The sequence below is a fragment of the Xyrauchen texanus genome, chromosome 5, assembly GCF_025860055.1.
Source record: "Xyrauchen texanus isolate HMW12.3.18 chromosome 5, RBS_HiC_50CHRs, whole genome shotgun sequence".
Lineage (NCBI taxonomy): Eukaryota > Metazoa > Chordata > Actinopteri > Cypriniformes > Catostomidae > Xyrauchen > Xyrauchen texanus.
In genome coordinates, this window is record NC_068280.1 from 19692886 (window position 1) to 19714912 (window position 22027).

The window sequence follows — 22027 nt, forward strand, 5'->3', positions numbered from 1 at the left end:
TGCACTTATGTCACAGTTATTAAATATACTGTATTTTGTAGATGGGAAGCACATCAGTTGTTATATTTACGTATATATGGAACAGTTTAGCTTAATCTGACAATAGGACAATCTGTACTAATATCTAAAATGGGATTTGATGCAAGTAATGGCATTATACATGAACTTACACCTATAATCGTATATATTATAATCATTGTGATACATTTTTTAAAATCTGAACCACCCTGTATCCAGGTTCAGAGGAATAAATATTATTACATCAGCTCTTCTCACAGTATTTCAATGTTTTCTTTAGAAGGAAAAGGAAAGTCACTCAGGGCTCGTACATACCAACAGGACGTTGAAGAGCTTCTCAGGGTAATTAACACCAGCAAGTCCATTGTCAGTAGAGTTTAAATTACTGTAACTGTCCCATTATCTTCTGAAAGCAGTGAAGGAATTTCCAACATACAAATGAAGAGGCATGATATAAGAAGGTAGGGTTTTTGTCTGTTATATGTCATTAAAATCTGATGTTTTTTTTTTTACCTATTGGGTGAAGCACTGTCCTTCACACTAAAGAAGAAAGGGGACCTTTAGAAATTGTCTCCGTATTGACCATAAAGCAATGGCCTCTAATTGTTTTCATGACCTGGTGACTCTGGGCTGGAGTCCTCCTCTTCAGTCAGGGTTTCTTTCCTGGTAAAGGTAGCAGCTAAAGTAACACTAAGTCTTGGCTTGACTGTGGTCATTTCATTGAGCCCAATGATATTCCTGTTCACCAAAGTGGTCTTGTCCATTATCTCGGCACTGTGCTTGGACACCACAGCATCCAAGAAATCATATTTAGCCGACAAAGTGCTACTCTCAAACAGGTACTTGAACAGGTACGAGAACGCCACGTTACTTAAGAATGAAGCCAACATCGAAACCGTCTTGAAGGGAAACCTCTGCATCACTAGGTATTCCACCTCATTGGTAACATGATGTACCTTCTCCTCAATAGTCCATCCTGGGTAGTAGATGAATGGAGGAAGTTTGAGATAAGGCTCCCCTCCACCAATGCGCAGGATCATTCCAAAGAAGTATCCAGCAACCGAGCCGTAGGTGTTTGTGCCACGAACAAAGAGCACACTGATGAGTTGGGGGAAGATTATGACATAGACCAGGTCAGAGCTCAGGTACCATAAACCATAGACGGTCCCAGTCAAAAGAGCCATGGCTGTCGCAAGTGCCCCAAACACAAAAATTGAGATTCGCATGACCCACACAATTTCACGATCAGAAGCCTAAAACATAAACAGAGACATGACACTTCGGACACTTAATCATGTATAAAGTCTTCTTTGGAAGTTTATTCAAAGGCAGGTTTTTGCCTTATCATAAGTGTTATATGGTGTACTAAGACCTGTTTAATTAAATACAACAATATCTCCTGATACATCCATTAACTGCTTTATGTACACATCAGACAATTCAGACTGTCCATATACTTTTATTAAATTAGACATGCCCTCACCGTCTGGCGAAAAGCAAGCTGGTAGATGTTCCTAGCAAACATGGAGCTGGCCGATAGGATGGATGAGTCAGCAGATGACATCACTGCAGCAGAAACTGCCCCAAGACCAAAAAAGGAGATGTAGGCTGGACAGAGATGCTGTAACACGATTGGCAAAATCATGTCAGACTGGTCCCTCTGCATGGGAGGTACTGGCCCATAGGATGTCTGATTCCAATCTGTAGAGTAGAACATGTTTACTATATACTCTATGATGTAATTCCCATTTGCCGAAAATCTTTTTTTATTTTTATTTTTATAAAAAATGAAATACATTCATATTAGAAGAATAAATAAAACATCTCTCAAATAATCAGAAGTCTTATTCATCATTTGAAATATTTTTTTATTTGCAACCCAATAGTAACACATTTGTGGTTGATTACACTGTTATTCCCATTAAGTTGAGTAATAAGTGACTGGCTGTGTCTTTGATGCTGAAAGTCTGTTGATTAAATCCGGGTGCTGTGTGCCTCCCTCAGATGTAATATTTACAGGGTTCACATTGTTAAACGGATAATCCATCAATAATGTATGAGGAGACCAGCTGTTGTTATTTACTCATTTCTTTAGTGATCTGACGTGAACATGGTTTCCACCCTTGATATGGCCTGGGGAACACCTCCCTGAACACACCATAGCAAATCAAACAGTTCCCTTAATAAGGAGAAGGTTAGATCATTAGAATTACTGCAAGTATGTACAGTACATGATCAACTGGAATATCTGGGTTACACTTTTGGATGCACTATATAAAAAGGTTTAGACGGATTTACTAAAAATGTGCTTTATGTGGTAACATCTAAATATACTGGTTTAATTCAAATAAAAAATATTATAACATTACTGAATCAATCTGAATACAATAGGTTACACAAACAAAAGTAACTTCTAAGGGTTAGATCAAGTTGAAACAGATCCTTTAAGGGATAGTTCAACCAAGAATGAAAATGATCTCATCATTTACTCACTCTCATGCATCACAAATGTGTATGACTTTCTTTCTTCTGCTGAACACAAATTAAGATTTTTAGAAGAATATCTCAGCATTGTAGGTCCAAACAATGCAAGTGAATGGTACCAACATTTTGAAGGTCCAAAAAGTACATAAAGGCAGCGTGGAAGGAATCTATACGACTCCATTGGTTAAATCCATGTCTTCAGAAGCAATATGATAAGTGTGGGTGAGAAACAGATCAATATTTAACTTAATTTCCATTTTCTCCTGGGCAGGGAGGATAATTTATAGTAAAAAAGGACTTAAATATTGATCTGTTTCTCACCCACACATATCATGTTGCTTCTGAAGACAGATTTGACCACTAGAATCAAATGTTTAACTTTTATGCTGACTGTATTGCTTTTTGGAGCTTCAAAATATTGGTACCCATTCATTTTCATTTGCATTATAGGGACCTACAGAACTGAAATAGTCTTCTAAAAATCTTTGTTTGTGTTCAGCAGAAGAAAGAAAGTCATACACATCTTGGATGGCATGAGGGTGAGTAAATGATGAGATCATTTTAATTTTGGGGGGAACTATCCCTTAAAGTAATAGCTGCATGTTACCACAGTGTAGAGTTTTTTACAATAAGCAATATAAAGAAAAATGCTTACAGGTGCACATCTAAATTTGGCTGAGCTTTGAATAATTATTAGCAATGAGGGTGCATGTAATGTTCTAGAGGGACAGAAACAACATAATAATGTACAACTAAGAGCACTTTCATGTTATCTGTAGGCCAGATCAAAAACGTAGATAATCTGGGTGGCAATAGTGAACTCAGGGCGTAGTAGGGAATAGAGTGCTAAAATGTTAATAAATGGCCCTGCAGTTGTGTGAGGCAAAACAATCAATAGTTGAAAAAAAACATTTGTCACCTCACCTGTGGAAGCTCCTATGGCTCCGATCAGGACGGAAGGAATAGCCATGATAATGCATCCGAAAGCAGCCAGGAAGGAGAGGACTTGAGCATAGGTAGCTGAAGAGGCAGAAAGAACCCGTTGAAAATACACCTGCCAGGGAATCCCCCCCAACATCTAGAAACAGAAATGTTATTGTAAATAGAGACACCAGACAGCATGATACTTGAATAGAATATTTGAATAATGTTTTGTGCATTAGCTCTATAAGGTGCAGTACACTACAGGAGAAGAGTGACACGGTTGTACCAGTTCACTGGGTACACCTTGTTTACACCCAGATTGACTCTTTCCCTATTTTTATCTCTCTTATTTAGTTTTGCTCCCTGCGAATGATTGCATTTCCCAATAAAGTGGGAAATTGTTTTTGCCCCTGCAGAATGGACAAACCGGCATTCGTGTCTCCATCCTATCATGCTACAGTGAGTTGTCCACTCACCAAAAGACAGAAGTTGTCAGCCCACATCCATTTATCAGCGCTTTCTATCTTCCCAAGCCATGCAGTCTGATTAGCATGGAGCTGCTTCACTGCCGTCACTCCGATGTCAGACACAGCTGGGTTTGAGAGTGCAAAGGGTACACTCACCCACTGAGGAAAGAACACATCCCCCTCTATTACATGTAATAGACTATCTATAACATTTTTACACTTACTTGTTCACTTGATGTGTTGAAAGACAATTAGTGTTTTTAATTTGGTGAATGTTTTTATATCAATGTCATAATTAAGGGGATTAATTCAATAAACTTTAAATATTTGTACTTGTACATCTAAAGAAGGGTGGCTGATTTGTCATTGCTGTTCAAACTAGAGAGCAGGGTTGTGTGCTGCTGAAGACATGCAGGCATGAATTAGGTGAAAAGTGGCGTCACTGCATTGATAATTTTCACCATGTGGCACTGCAAAGCCTTACCAGTCCTAAAAAGATGCAGAAGAGCTGGACAACATCAGTGTAGGCCACTGAGTAGAGTCCTCCCACCAGTGTGTAGAAAATGGCAATGAGAGCCGAAATGACCACAGACATATTGATGTTGATGTCAACGATTACACTCAGTGTGGCCCCTGTGCAATACATTTGTATTTCATTAAATTTCAATAAGTTTCATTAAAAAGTGTTTGTATAATATGACCTACTACAATAATAGAACAGCTTACAATCAAAGGTAATGATTGTTTTAGAAAAGGTTGCACTGTCTAAAACATGAATTCCATCTTTGCTCTCCTTACCAAGGGCAGATAAGATGGCGGCAGACCAGAATATTTCCCCCATTAGTGCAGGGATGAACAGCAGTCCACCCATCCTTTTGCCATACAATTGCTGGAAGGGGTCAAGCATGGTGACGTAACCGCGGGAGCGCATTGGTTTGGCAAAGAAAAGGCCACCTTGACATGATAGATTAATAGAAACGAAGTGCATGTCAGCTCGAATATGGTACTTCATCTGAAACAACATTTTTTTATTAAAATTGCACATATATACAACGTACCCAAAACAAGGCTGAGAGCGTATCCAAAGGGAGCCTGTGCCCATGCCAAGCCATACCCAGGAAGATACACGTACTCTGCTGTGCCATTGATATAACCCCCTCCAACCCAAGTTGCTGGAATGAGAGAGGACATTGGAGCTGATGAAGCAGCCATCGTTACCATTAAAATATACATTCTTAAGCTGAGCCATCTATTTTTTTTTCCTCCTTCGGTCACTGACAATGCACAACTGAAAATGACTGGTGTATTTTAACAGCAAAAAACAATGTTTAATTGAGAAAAAAAGACATGCAAATATAGCCAAAGAAAGGCCTTCCACATTTATAATAAATGTTTTATGTCAAATAATATAATTTAAAGCTATATTTTATAATATAATATAATTTAGTGCCACAACCTTGATTTCAGAATGTGTCTAGTTCTAGTTATTGTCCAACGTTTACCACAAAGACATTAATATAGGTATATAAAGGTTTACTTTAATTTAGTCAATAAAGACCTCATTATGACTAAACTTTTTTGTTGTTAGATAGCTGGATCATGTACCATTTATGTTTTATCAAATGCGTATTGCTAATTTTCTTCTGAATTATCCATTGAAACTCACCGGTCATGGTAAATGCACCAACAAATAATCCAATATCCCTTCCGCCGACCATAATGATCTCACTGCGATCAGTTCCATCCAAAACGCCGGAATTCTTGTTCTTCCATGCTGCCCAAATTCCCACAACAAGGATCAGCATGTAGAAGATGATAATCGCCACCAATCCCTCCACATGGATGTTCATTTTCTCTCTGCTAAAGTTGCTGTATCTCTGAAGAACCGAAATTCATTGAGACGTAAAGAAAAGAGACCTAAAGAGGAGTGTAAGAATAGACGTAGATGCCAAATGACAACATTTCAAGTCTTTTATTGTATCTCAACACAAAGATATTTTGCATGTTTATCTTTTGCCTTTTTTATTTTTATTTCCAGCTCACTTCAGGGAGTTTCTTATTTAAAAATGTAACTTGACTACTTCATTATTCAGTATCTTAAGAAAAGTGTCTCACCTTTGTAAAGCAGCTTCGGACGCGCATCTGCCACCAACAGTGCAAAAAATGTTCAATAGTCGCCTCAGGAGTGAGCCAAAGTTACAGTGAATCTTATAAGAGCAGGTTTCGTCAGAGGGTCGGTGAACGTCAGAGAGATGTGAATGGGGGCTGTTTATGAATAAAGATCTCAAATCTGGCAAATGAGTCGCACGTCATTGGAGGATATCAAGCCCACTGAAAAGAGCGAGTCGGGGGACAAAACAGCTCTAAATCAAGAGCAGTCCAATATATCGAGTCCATTATTGCTTTTTTTTGAGTGGAGATTTATGCCAGTCCGTTTATTTTAGTTTAGTTTAGGTCAGGAACAGCAATTGCAGGCGCTGTCCAGAGTTCTGAACACCAAACCAGTTACAATAAAAGCTGTCCTAGACGCCATCAAAATGCCTCTAAGGGGGTTAGAAAACCGAATCCCGTTTTCATTAAAATTAACATGTGGTATCTATTTGGTCATCAGAGGTTTCTTAAAGACTGGACATTTCTTGCAGAGTCAGTTTCCAGCTAAACAGCCATATACAGAGAAGGGGTCTCCTGAACCCTTTTAATGTGTAATTGAGCCTCTAATTTGACAGTTCCGAGTAGCTATAATACGGAGATGTATAAACAGAACGTTTGTATTTCCTGATCAAATGTTACTATTTGTCTTGAGAAAAAAAGAATCTGTTAGATGTCTTATAAGAGAGGATGTAACTCCAAATGAATTTGCCAAAATGAGCCAATTTATTGTGGAAAAAACCCAGTTCTCCAGCCTACACTCAACTCAGAGAAGTCGACTAATTTAATTGGTAACATTTTGACAGCTTGCCAAGTGAGTCCCCAATTATAAACAGCCAGGATTGATTGAGCATACTTGCTATAGGCTACTACATATGTTGCAGTGCTTTGTAGTTTAGAAAAAGCTTGGATGAGATTGCTCTACAAGTTTCAACAGCAAACTTGTTATTTTCTCACTTACCTTTTTGAAAAAAGCAACATCCGTTAAAACTCAGTTTAAGAAAATGTGTGGGGTACAATGGGCCTAAAGGCACACTTGATGGAAAATTTGCTATTTTCTGGTCACAAAGTGTGTCAAGACTGTATTGATGGAGCAACATCATTTGTTTGAAAATAAATTATAATGGAAGTTTCTTTTGATTAATATTAGTTTTTTAGAAGGTGGCAAGTGTGCCTTTTACCCCACACTTGGGGGCCCCTAGTGGGTTAGAGTGATATCATGTATATATAGGGACAAAAGTTATAGGGCAAAATTTGTCAACTTATGCCAATTATTTTGAGACAACAATATGCTTTTTTGAGTAACTATTTAAGATAATGCTAATTCAAAATAACTACTTCAGAAAAGGGTGCACAATTTCATGTTAATGTCAATCACATTTGGCATTTTATGACATCTTAAGGATTCTATAAAAAAAATAATCTAAATTGTTATTGGATCAGTTAATGTGAACCCACTTTGAACATTCTTTACAAATCTATATGCCTAAAAAAAGAAAGTGATTTATGGGGGGTCTTTAGCCTGCAACAGGGCAGCATTTTACTCCAAATAATATCCTTTTACTTATTGGACAGTTATTAAATTTTTTTTGATTTAATCACCTTGAACAAAACTGAAAAAAATAAATACATATTTTGTCTCAAAATAAATTTTCAGGGATTCTCATTAGCTAGATACATGATTAAATAGGCTATTAGATCAAATTACATAAAAATCAAACTTTAGACATTGCACATGATAATCTCATCAGGAATATGTTGAAGTGCATATAGTGACAAACAGGTTTTAAGAAATGCACTGTGGTATTTATTTTTTATAATTTATTTATGTTTATTTTATTTATTTATTTTTGGATAGAGAAAATAATGTCAAAAGTGATTTAGCCCCGTTGTACCATACTTGCAAAAAATAACAAATAAACAAATAAATAAAGCTAGTCAGATAGGATGGTCTATCTGACAAGACGTTTGACCAGATACAGCTTATACATTTCTTAAAAACAATCTGGAATCACTTGAAATAAACCATCTCGCTCGGGTGTTTTCTTTCTTCTAAATCCATCCGGGAATGGTGCATGGAAACAGTCATGGTGCGAGGATTTGCTCAGCTAATGAGAGTGCGCCACATCTGTTTTGTGTTCTTTGAAGTGTGTCGCTGAGAGATGAACAAACAGTTTTTCATGGACAAATAAACAGCGGATTTGACAAAACTGCCACTAATAACAGTATGACAACCAACAGCAAAGCAAAATGTATTAAACGTACAAACGAACACAATGTAGTAGTAAATGTGACCAACATAGGTTACGCGACGCAACTCGTGCAATTCGTTTGTGAGAGGAACATGAAATACACTTTTAAAATCGAACGAAAGAAATAGAATATTGGAATATATAATCCATAATTCAGCTCATTCATATTTGAAATGTTTAGCAATATTAATCACCTGTTGAGGCTTTAAAAAGCGCTGAATTACAGAGTAGGCTCCTGCTACCATCTAGTGGCAGAAGGGGGAACTGACACTCTTAATCGCCATTCTACTTGTCCACAATAGCAGCAGTGTGATAATCTTATATCTTTTATTTCTGTTATAAGGCTCCGCTGCAAAGTTCGACGTAGGCTACAAAAAAGAAAAAAAAAAAACTTCTGGATAGGGGTTGTAGTTTGATCAGCCAAGAAAACAATACATTCTTTACCATGTATTCACAAGGAGAGATGACAAGTGGCAGGCAATGGGAACTTTGATGCTGCAGGGTCCCGCATCCAGCGTCACGTCTGTTACGCATGGCTAAACAAGACAATTCTGACACCTCACGCGATGCCTCGGGGTCAGACTAGAGTCTCCGTGGTGACACTTTGTTTTATAACTGCTGTAACATCTTCTCATGAATCTGCACAATCTGACTGGTGCGGTCCTAACACTTCAATAGCACTAGCACTTCAATAGCAATAGCACTTTCTTCATTTTGCTGTCAGATAAAAGGTTTTAAATTAAGTTAGATAGACTAACGTTAGGTGAACGTTCTTTATTTGTTGGGTGTGGACTCTTTTTGTTTGTGTATGGTTCCCCGTTTAGGCCTAATTATTTATTTGTGAACAAACAAGGAAAGTTAATTTTTAGGTTTTATTTTTTATAACCAATGAAAAGGTCATGCATCAGCAAACTATAACAAGTGATGAGTGCTTTAGAAACACATTACATAAAGCTTTGAAATCTTAATAAAAAATTTGTTCCAATTCCAAAGCATAGGCTTACGTTGGTTAAATTACCGAATCGTTTATCGAATAAATTGATTGGCTTGATTCAGAGCTTCAAAAAAATGTGTTAACCATCATTACATCAAACATTATCACATCTAACTCAAAGGAATCTCAATAATCTCACCCACCATAACCAAAAAACACCCATGTCATAATGTAAAACTACATCATTTACATTAAAAGGAACTTAAAACATAACTATATCCCCTAAGAACTTTTAAATGTTAATTAATAGCATCCCCAAACAGTCCCCAAAACCTGCACAGATGTACCTCATTAATTATGCAATGACAACAGTCAATAACAAGTCTTCAAGCATAACCAACAGCAGAAGTTAAAATCGGCATAACATGAAAATTCACCCTATTTTATTTTCTAAATGCATGTTATTGATCTTATCGATTAATTCCTGCATATTTTTTTTAATAAAAAAATTACAATTCTAGAGTAAAACTTTCTGTTCAGTTAGGGTGGACTAGTGTAATGTGGGACACTGACTAATGTAGGACACCTAAGCTCCAGTGCATTTATCTCTTCTTTTAGAACATTAAAGTGAACATGATTGGTGTTGAATCCAAGCATGGGTGTCAAGTGATTGCAATCACATGATGTCATAAATGTGGGCAATGCTGAACCCTTGTGAAGTCCACTTCAGTGACACAGGATTTAGATACAATTCATATTAAGGATATACATCTGTTATAAATAAAACAATGTTCTAAATTGTTATCAAATTATGTTTGTGATGTATTTGTACATCAAATGTTGCAATAATATTGTGAAAATGTGTTAAAGTATTTTCTATTTGAAGCAATCTTTGCCGTCCCACTTTAGAAAAGGTTGTTTCGAAAGTGAGGCAGCATGATAGGACTAATGTGGGACAGTCATATATACTACGTTATTCAATTGAGAAATTATGCATTAGGAAAGTTAAATGTCCTACATGTATTTTTGTTCCATTTTTGGGCTTATAATGCAGCAATATTATTTGTATTACGCTCAGGATTCAAAACCTTGTCATGATTTGCCAGTTAGCTAGCTTACGGTTTAGTCAAAGAAATAGCTTTTAGTCACACTGACATAAAATATAACATGGCACTTTTCTGTGCATAGAACAAATTCATGTTTTATCCATCTATAAATCGATTCCTAAATGCAATATACTACAGTTTACAATGGCAATGTGGAAAGAGCAGGCAGGAAGACAGTGACAAGGAGAGAGGAAGGAGAGAGGAAACAATAAAGTAAGCCAGGGCAGGAAGTTAAATCAGTGAAATGAGGATAGGATGAAGGGAGCAATATCTGAATACAGGGATATTGTTGATGCTGGTGGGGTCCCTAAGCTGAGGCTATTAGCCAGGGCCTGGACCATCCCTAAGTCGGCACTTCAGCGCAGGGTAAAAGGAACAGGCCATCACAAGCACACGATTGGGAGAAATCCAATCATTTCTTCCAGTAATGAGACAACAGCTGGCAGACATGATAATAGTCCTTAGGAGATAGGGGTTTCCCTTGCAGATGCAATACTTCCAAAAGTTAGCATTCCAGTTTGCACAATAAAAGGGGTTAAAGGGTTTCAGTACAGTGAGTGATATGGCTGGCTACGAATGGTTCCGGGGATTCATGCAGAGGAACACACATCTGGGATCAGGAAACCAGATGGCCTCTCAGCAACAAGGGCAGCAGGGTTCAACTCAACCATCGTAATGGACTGGTTTGACAAGTTCCAATATAAATACCCTGGGGTTAGAGGACACACCATTGCATACATGGAACTGTGATGAAACTGGGCTGCAGAACTATTTCCTCTCTACCAGGGTGCTGGCCGAGGTTGGATCCCCCTGTTTTGAGGTGATTTGCAGGGAGAAAGGGGAGGCAACCACTTGCCTGGCTAGCCTGATTGCTGCTGATGGGTATGGATCCACCATGATTATATTCAAGGGGAAACGTATGAAGACAGAGTGGCTCCTGTTGTCCCCACCCAACACAACAGTAAAGATGTCAGAAAATGGGTGGATCAACAGTGACCTGTTCCAGGAGTGGGGAAAACAGTTTTTGCTGCATCTCCCTAAAGGTGACCCACAAACCCATTTGCTGCTACTGGATGGGCACAGCTCACATGTTGGACTTTCTTAAGTTGATGAACATAACCAATGATCTACGAACACCCCTGTATGGAGTGAAAACAGTCTCGAAACCTCCCACAAATGCATGCAACAGTCCCACACATGCACACAGCAGTCTACAAATGCACGCATCAAATCCACACATGTACAAAGCGATCCACAAATGCATGTTACAGATCCACACACACAGCGATCCACAAATGCATGTTACAGATCCACACACAGCGATCCACAAATGCATGTAACAGATCCACACACAGCCATCCACAAATGCATGTAACAGATCCACACACAGCCATCCACAAATGCATGTAACAGATCCACACACAGCCAGCCACAAATGCATGTAACAGATCCACACACAGCCAGCCACAAATGCACGCAACAGATCCACAATCCAAAAATGCCATGACAATACTACTTTTCTCCATTTGTACAGCTTCATTAACATTTTTAGCTCTGGTTAAGAGGCACTAACACGTCTTGGCAGACGCTTTTATCCAAAGTGACTTACAGTGCACTTATTACAGGGACAATCCCCTCGGAGCAACCAGGAGTTAAGTGCCTTGCTCAAGGACACAATGGTGGTGGCTGTGGGGATCGAACCAGCGACCTTCTGATTACAAGTTATGTGCTTTAGCCCACTACCACCACTAATGCTCTATCATGGGCAAAACACCTGTTAATGGACCTTAATGCAATAATTCACCACGTGTTAAGTGGTGAATTATTGGCCAGAAATAATGTGATAAAAAAAAATACTAGCAGCATAGAATTTAACTTTTAATGACGCAAAACACCAACTGAACTAATCAACATGTTCATATTGTGTAGTCTGACTTTAATCGATTGCCATCTAAATTTATTTTAGTGCCGTAGGCTTATTTACGCATTATAAATTTGCAGATGAAGAAGATCAGTAAATTCAGATTGTTACGTTCCCATGTTGTCTGCCCCGTGTTTTCTGTTTCACATGTCACTTATCCCGTTCCATGTCACATTTTCCTTGTTGTCCGCTCCGTGTTTCACTTGTCTTTGTCTAAGAACTACAATTCCCACAATTCCCGGCCTCCCTCACTGCCTGCACTCATCATTGTTCTCACCCGTGTCTCGTTTAGTCTTCATTGTGTCTGTGTATTTAAACCCTGTTGTTTTCCTTTTCCTTTGTCGTTCGTTGTATGGTTCATGTCGTGCCTATGCCCCTGTTTCCTGCCCTTCGTTTATGTTTTTCCAGCTGTGTGTTCTTTTGTGTTAGAGTTAGTTTTTTCCCATCGTGGACTTTTCTTTGTGTTTACTTATTTGTTTATTGCCAAATAAAAGCTGCGTTTGGATCCAAACCACCCGTCTGCCTTCTCCTGCTTCCCACATACATTACACAGATAGAGGAAAAAAGTGTAGAACATTCTGAGAATGTATTTATTTTTCATTTATTAACTAATTATTAATTAATTATAATTCTAGGGCAAGGTTAATTAAAGAAGTGCAATCATAGAAAATATTAGGCAATAATTAGGCAATAATACATTTTAAGAAGATAATACTTTTTTTTTTTTTGTGCATCTAGCAATTTATTTAATTGATCAATCCCATAGAATGTTGCCGATATGTTTTAAAAGTAAGCTATAAAATTATTTAATTTAGTCTTGGGATAATGCTAGTGTTCTAATAAAGCACATTGTAGCTTTTCTTCAAGTATTGAGTTTTTTTTTTTCATTTAATGCACCTTCTGCATGGAACGTTGTGATATTAAAAAGCATACTGAAATAACTTTACAGTGGAGAGGTAGTTAGGTGGTAATTTTGCCATGTAGCAAGCATGGAGCGGGGTTTCTCTAACCCAGGAGCCAGGAGCGAGTGAGGAGCAGGAAATGGACAACCCGGAGTGGAGCTGGAGTGGAGTGATTAAACAATGCTTTAGTTTTTACCTGATAAATAAAGGTAATTTCTCTGCCATCTGTATCAGTCAGTTTTAAATAATAGTAGGCCATATGTAGCATTAATAATATACATATTAATAATATAAATGATGTAATACATGTATAATATTAAAAATAAAATGTTATTATCTTTTTATATACATATTATTATTCAATTAACATCATAACTTATTTAGCAGTAAGGTTCCCTCCTTTATTTAACATTTTCAGTGCATTTATTTTCTTTTTTTTTATTCTGTCTTAATAAACCCAAGACTTTCTTTTGTGGAACTCAAAAGGAAATGTTAGGCAAAATGTTAGTATCAGTATTCACTTTTATTGTCTGGAAAAAAAAAGATTCAGTGAAAGCAAGGCCATAACCTTGTTTTGAACATAATGGGGACCAAACCATTTTGGGGGTGGGGGGTCACAGGTGTTGAAGTCACAAATATAATGGTCTTTGGTCCTTTAAAGATGCTGAATGCAATAATTTTCTAAATAAAGGCATGTGACTAGGAGGAGGTGGCGGGAACCAGACGAAGCATCAAAGTAATGTTTTTAATAAACTTAAACACAAAGACACACAAACATGAGCGCATACAGGTCAGCTGCCTGTAGCTCTCTCTCTCCCGAACTGCTGCATCCCTTTGCACGTATCCCTCTCCTTGGCTGATTAGCCCAATTGGGGACTGGGCGTGCATAGTCACGGCTCGGCCCCGCCTTCCTCCTTGTCACAATACATGTATTTTCAAAGGTCACACAGTGCAAGACAAAACCTGTGTCTGCATTGCTTGCAATTTGACTGTTTCAGTCATCTTTTCTTTTGTTTTTGTGCTGTCTTAAAGAAAAGATTAATATATTTTGAATTTCTTTTCATCATTGATGTATGTCAGCTGACTAGCAAAAAGAAAATACATAAAATGATTTACTACACTCAAGTTGTCCCTCATTGTTTTTTCCTCCCATTATAATCTTGGACTACTGTTATGATGCCTTTATACTGAACCTTTAATAGTGCTTTATAGTATTTGTCCTTTTTGAAGTTTGACAGCTCCTGCTCACTATAAACTGTAATTCTGTGGAATAGAGCTGCTTAAAATATATATTTTTATTTTCAGAGAAAAAAGACAACAGGTTTTGAACAAAATAAGGGTGAGTAAATGAGTGAGTAAAAGTAATTTTTCCATTTTTAGGTGAACTGGTCCTTTAACTGTGGCAAATTTTTTTGACAGTCCTGAAATAGACATACTCAAAATACAAGTTTCTAATAAAAGAAGACTCTTAGGAGATGCTGTTTAAAATTTAGAATTATTTAAAGTCAAATAAATTATTTAGAAAATCTTAAATTTATTTAAAATTATTACCTAATATTGTTTACATTAAGAAGATATGGCACTGTCCTTGCCAAACCCTAAAAGCACAATACAAGTCGCAAGTCAGGACTTACCATGTTCTAGTTCTAGTTCATGTTTTCCCATTCACAATTATAAATGACATATGAATCACGTAGCACATGAAGAATTTTTAATTCAAAACGCCGAATTTCGCCAAGTGGTGAATAGTTTGCACCCTTAGAAATTAAAGTCTGTCGGTACAACATTTCAATCATAAAATAGTGGGAAAATATTGCATGTTTAGCTATATCTCACATGGTCTCACATTCATGACACGTAAGCCTGTTGATTTTATTAAATTAGTTCAGGAGCAGGCCATGCCTCAATCAATCAGCTACTTCCTGTAAATGCACTTATACTGAACCAACCTCTTCAGCTCTGTTTGTCTTCAGATCAACCCTTCTGACTCAGACAATGATTTATTTTGAATAAATTCTCCTTTACCCAGGTAATCATCTCAACAGTTCTCACACAGCAAAATTTCATTCCGGCTGCATTCTACCGTTCTTATTCCCCAACCTCACAGGCATTCTCATCCAAGCTCACTGTTGGAGAATTCTCCAACCCCGACTCGATAACTGGACCACTCTTCGACGCTCACGAGATCTACCATCTGAGATCGCCACAGTCACTGAAGCAAACGCAATCGATTTCCTCAAAAACAGCATCTCCCTCATGCATCCACCCACAGTCTTCCTCAGCACATTTACGTTCACGGCACATCTCCCAGACCAGAGACCAGCATCAAGGAGTGGACCGTAGCTCGCCTCCAGCAAGCCCTTAAGGATAAAGGCATCCACTGCAGCCACTCCGACAATAAATCAAGATTATTTCAACTTTACACAGCATCCAACAATACGTCAGCATCTATATACTCCAAGCCTTCAATACTTCTGGCATTCTCACACAATCCTAACACCATCATTCATGACATCACCATGCATCCTCAGCCAGCAGCATTTGCGCCACCTAGTGGAGTCCAAGCTCAAATTCCAGCAATATCTGCTCCTTCTACCTCAGATCTATCCCAGATCATTATATCCTTCTTTTCATACCTATGCTGACAAACAGCTCCAAATCCTCACGCACATACATCCTTTCACCCCACCATCCATTCCTCTACCCTTCCTTCAGCTGTTAACAGCAGCATGGCTCCTGTCATTCCCGAATTCCTCTCTATCAATCAACCCAAATCAAGTTCCCTTTGCAGTCAACCCAGGAATTCTACCTCTCAACGGATCATTTCAACCTCATTCTATTTCTTCTTTCTTTCCAACTAATATACCCCTTTTCCCCTCCCTCACCTATCATAACCCCTCCCCTTCCCAATACCATCACATCCTGCCAATAAACAGTAGCCTTTATATCCTGGCTACAGCAGCACCACCTCCTCACACAGTTTCATCAATTCATCGGCCCTCCCATGCTTCTTCATCCATGCTTCATGCAAATACTATCAGATAACTACACCTACTTAGCCCAACTTCTTCAGCCATCCCTCTAAAATTTCAGCCAGCCCAGAGAGCTGAAAACTATCCAAGGCCTAATGCAGGTCAGCCACACAATAAATTCCCACTATAAAGACCTAACCCCTACCAAATTCGCTTTAGCCTTCTAGATTCTCCGCAAAATAATTTGCTCTATCCAGATCGAAGGACCAAGCTAGATGGTTACCTATCAATCATTCTAGACATGGTAGGTTACAGCAGCTCAACCAAGGAACATACTGGGGCACCCTCGATCCTGAATTCGACTGCCATATTTTCGCAGCCTGTACTTCACTCTCCAGCAAGCTATGTGGAGCCCCTCACATCCAGCCTCAGTGTGCACTGTCATCACCCCTTTTCACACTCAACCCTCCTCCTCACTCAAAAACTCCTCGGCATACGTTAAAGTTCCCATACCCAGAAGCATCATCAAAAAAGGATGACAAAAGAGGAGGCCAGGGGAGAGGACGTTGTAAGCGGTGTGCGAGGAAGCAGAAGCACAGCAAGAGGGCGGGGGCTAGGCTAAAAACAAACCCTAGCCGGCCAGCTCTCCTGTCTATCCTGCTCTCAAATGTTTACTCCCTGGACAATAAACTGGACTACATCCGACTCCAGCAGACTACACAGTCTGAGTTTAGAGGCTGCTGCATCATTGTTTTCTCGGAGACGTGGCTCAGCGACAGAGTTCCGGATGCCGATCAGAGAGGCAAAATGCGTACACATCCAGAGAATCCATAGTCACTTCCAGGACAGCGGCGACACGCACATGTGGCATCAGTTGACTGTGACAAAGATGCCTCCCTTCCAGATGTTCTGAACCACTTCTACACTTGGTTTGAGGCGCAGAGCGACGTGGTGGCGAGGAAGACCACCCCTCCTCCCAATGGCCAGGTGCTCTGTCATACCACAGCTGATGTGAGGAAAACACTACGTAGAGTCAACCCTCGGAAAGCTGCTGGACCAGACAACATTCCTGGCAGAGTGCTCAGAGGATGTGCAGACCAGCTGGCAGATGTTCTTACCGACATCTTTAACATCTCTCTGAGCAGCGCCAACGTGCTTCAAGGCCACCACAATCATCCTAGTGCCAAAGAATTCTTCAGTATCCTGCCTCAGTGACTACCGTCCTGATCATCATGAAGTGCTTCGAGAGGCTCGTCATGAGGCACATTAAGACCCAGCTGCTCCCCTCACTAGACCCACTGCAGTTTGCGTATCGTCCAAACCATTCAACAGTTGACGCTATCGCCACCACCCTCCATCTGGCCCTCACCCACCTAGATAAAAAGGACTCATACGTTCAAATGCTGTTCATAGATTTCAGCTCAGCATTCAACATATTCATTCATCAGCACCTGATTGGAAAGCTGAACCTACTGGGCCTGGACACCTCCCTCTGCAACTGGATCCTTGACTTCCTGACTGGGAGACCTCAGTCAGTCCGGATTGGGAACATCATCTCCACCACCACCACCACCACACTGAGCACTGGGGCACCCCATGGCTGTGTACTCAGTCCACTGCTGTTCACTCTGCTGACTCACGACTGTGCAGAAATGCACAGCTCGAACCACATTATCAAGTTCGCTGACGACACGACCGTGGTGGGACTCATCAGCAAGAATGATGAGTCAGCATACAGAGAGGAGGTGCAGCGGCTAACGGACTGGTGTAGAGCAACAACCTGTCTCTAAATGTTTGCAAAACAATTGCCCATTGGCATAGCCACAAAGAAGTATTCCGGAAAAAACAGATAAATCATCGACCTCTCTTCCCCCATGACACTAATGTTCCTAGCATCAATAGCATAAGCCAGGCCCTGACTTCTCTATGCAATAATTAACCATCAACCATGCCATCACTCTCATCACACATATATATATATATAGATAGATAGATAGATAGATAGATAGATAGATAGATAGATAGATAGATAGATAGAAGAATGTTGGAATTTTAGTTAATTGGGTAGTTCACCTATAAAAGAAAATTCTCTCATCATTTACTAACCTTCATGCTATCACCACGTGTATAACTTTCTTCTGCTGAAGACAATTTTTGATTAAAAAAAAAAAAACAGCTATGTGGATGAGAGACAGATCAATATTTAAGTACAATGCTTTTTTTTTTACTATAAATCTCCTCTTTAAATTTAGACACTAAACAGACACAAAATGTGACTTACAGATGTGAAAGGGGTGACTTATAGTAAAAAAACACTTAATTATTTATCTGTTTCTCATCCACACCTATTATATTACTTCTGAAGACATAGATTTAGCCACTGGATATGTATTGATTAATTTGATGCTGCCTGTATGTGCTTTTTGGAGCTTCTAATTTCTGGCCACCATTCACTTGCATTGTATGGACCTACAGAGCTGAGATATTGATGATGAAATATCATCTCTCGTGTCTCCCATAGTGCCCCGCCAGTTTGTGCACATAAAACACGGCAGGAATTTAATGATCTATTTACTATAAATGCAGTTGTTAGAAAATCATCCTCTATTTAGATGCATATTCATATATTTTTTGGCTGTACATCCTATGCTTGTGTGATAGAAAATAACCCCACATCACTATATTCTGTGTTATTTTTCTTATAGTTATTTAATACCTTGAGCCAATTGCACGGGAACTTTCACAGGCAACCATGAAATATGATGGCTTGTTGCAAAATTAGGTGGATAGACCTTTATCATACGTCATCACTTTGCATCAAGTAAATGTAGAGGACGTTCCTCATATATTGGAGATCAGCTTGTTCAGTGTTGAATCCAGGCTTGCATATTTGTGAATCAAGTCTGCGGAAACAAAAGTCTCAAAAGGATCCACAAATGCAAAAGCACATTCACAGACACGTATTCACATCCTCGAGGCACAGCATCAGTAGAAAAAGGCTTGGCATTTAATTTGTGCAGTTGTGGATTATTTTGTGATCATAGGAAACTACCTGTTTTGGTTTTTCAGTTGTGTTTTATTTACTGAAGCACATATATTGTATATAAGTGTGTTAAATGTGTTACTTTACATATACATGTTATAGGCGCAGACAGTCATTAGTCTAGATTCAAGACTTCTAGACACTTTTTAATTTTTAATTTATTTAGTATCAACAAAAGCTTAAATTATGATGACTTTGAGAAAGGCATTTATATATTTTCTTCAGAATGTGTTCTAACATTCATGCAACTATTTACTACAATGCATTTCTATAATACTTGTTCACGGCACTTGAAGTTTCTCAATGTTAACTCTCAAAACATTTGCATCATTGTTGCCAACTTAGCGACTTTGTCGCTATTTTTAGCGACTTTTCAGACCCCTTTACCGACATTTTTTCAAAAAAGCGACTAGCGACAAATCTACCGACTTTTTGGACAAACCTTAGCAACTTTCCAAATTCCAAATATCGCCAGTACTGCAAGCGTGAGGTCTTACTTCCCCGCTGCGTCTGCTCTGTTCAGTGAGCGGCTGAGAGGAGCAGCACATTCCGTTGACTGCACGCCAGCGGACATAGACATGAATGAGCTGCGCATGTGCACGCTGTGTTAGCAGGAACCAATCAGTGATCACATAGCAGCTGCCTTCTCCTTTGTTTTAATTCAAACCATTTAATTTGACCGTTTTTTCTTGGCATGCGCTTATATTCACTACTAATCAGAATTTTAGTTCATTCCGGTTCGGTTTCTGAACTCTCCGACTTCAGATCGTATATTTACAGACTCTATACATTTTACTTATCAAAACACAACAATAAACCTTCTTCAAACTCATAAACATGTAACGTTAGCGAAGTTCTGTTCCGTTCCGTTGTCTAACAGAAAATATGTAATTGACAACCGTTTTACTGGACATTCGGCTATATACTTATATAAAAACAGTATGAGCACGGTTGAGGGGAGATAACCGTTATTATAAACTGAAGTAGGCTACAGTACCGACAAATTAGGCAGAATGCAAATACGACGCGATGACGTCATTAATATGCTAATGACGCATGACGTCATCTGGCGACATTTAGCTACTTTTCAAGCAGGCTTTAGCTACTTTCCATTGAAAATAGTTGGCAACACTGAGTTGCATTTTGTTTCAACTGATTGTTATCCACTTCATTCTGCACTCTCTTTCTTCTCTGATCTAAACTATACCAAAACTGTTGCTGCTTAAGAAACTTTTCTCAACTCTTACATTATTCAGATGGAATTATTTTTTTAAGTGTACAGCCTACATTATGGCTCTTGTCTTCAGTGACTTGTTTTGCATTAAGACCTAATGAAGTCATGTGCTGACTTGTATATTGTTGATCTTAGAAAATACCTTTAGCAAAAACTTAAACAGGTAATTAAAAAGTAGCTCACCCAAACATTTTATTTCTGTCATTCTACTCAACCTCATGCTTTCACTGAATCTTTTTTTCCATACAATAAAAGCGAATATTGATAAAATTTTTGCTAACAGTTCCTTTTGAGTTCCACAAAAGAAAGTCTTGGGTTTGCAAAAACATGAAAAAGTTATGACAGAATGACAGAATATGTTAACAAATGAAATAAAAGAGGGGACTTTACTGCTAAATCAATTATGATGTTTATTGAATAATATGTATATAAAAAAAATCATACACTATTTTGAATATTATTAATGCATACTATTAATATTACAGTATTTATATTATTAATATGTATATTATTAATGCTACATATGGCCTACGTTTATATTTAAAACTTCTTTCACTAAAATTCTCTTCCACTGGCAAACTAACAACTTGATTAATAAAGTTTATTTTATGTTGCCAATAAATAACAAAATACTTTTACTTATTCTCTAACAAAGATGGTTCTTCAAAGGTTCTTTACTGCCCTTAATAGTTATATTTAGAACCATATCTTCCTGAAGAACACTTTTGTGCTGAAAAGGCTCTTTGCGTTGGGAATTAGGGGTTCTGTATTCCCACCCTTTTTGTTTTTGAAGGTAACTGTGAATAACTTCTTTCAAATCCTCTGTGTCAGTGGTTCACTCACAGCACTGGATTCCTGGAAGCTCAGCCGACAAATTTCACATACTGTCAACACTTTCCACAGGTAAACTTAGCATATCCACCCTTTTCCTGACTTCTCCATGGGTGGTGCCATTACGGCGAGCTGGATCCTCTCGGATGCTCGCACTTCCGCTTAGTTGTTGTTATTGTATGCTATAGCTAGACAAACATTACTGGTGATGCCAATCATCGAAGAGGTTCTTGAGGGATATGTGCTGTTAGATGATGTTATAACAACTACAGATGGCTTAAAAATAATTGGAAAATTTATTTTACAACAATAAACCCACCCAAAAGCTGTCAATGCCTGAAACTTTGAGTCGCACAAAATGCAATAAGAGGTTGCATTAACATAATTCTTCGTCATTTGCCTATTTTTTTAAAACACTGACGGATAATTCCAAATGATACGTACCACACACGATTTTTAAATTAAACTTAGGATGACCATACATCCTCTTTTCACGTACGTGTCCTCTTTTTCGTCTTTAAAAAACATCCGGTTGGATTCAGTTTCCCAGATTTTCATATTTAAGTGCTTTTTATTATCATCATCATCATGCATTGTGTGTGCAACAAGAAACCCAGTGAAATCTAGCACATCATAAATGTGAATTCTCTCTGCACGCTGAATGTCTGTGTGTTTCCTCTCTTTACACACACACACACACACACACACACACACACACACACACACACACACACACAGTTTCCATGTTTTATGGGGACTTTCCATAGACATAATGGTTTTTATACTGTACA

General features: G+C 38.5%; 1 protein-coding gene across 1 annotated transcript; it reads right to left on the minus strand.

Annotated features, from left to right (window-relative positions):
• Positions 1 to 617: 617 nt before the first annotated feature.
• Positions 618 to 5743, minus strand: LOC127643724 (high affinity choline transporter 1-like). Its single transcript, XM_052126562.1, has 8 exons — positions 5560 to 5743; positions 4952 to 5065; positions 4692 to 4847; positions 4378 to 4526; positions 3903 to 4052; positions 3427 to 3580; positions 1502 to 1719; positions 618 to 1271 (listed from the first exon to the last, which is right to left on the minus strand). Exons 1-8 carry the CDS (start codon positions 5741 to 5743, stop codon positions 618 to 620), a joined length of 1779 nt encoding a protein of 592 aa, XP_051982522.1.
• Positions 5744 to 22027: the final 16284 nt, after the last annotated feature.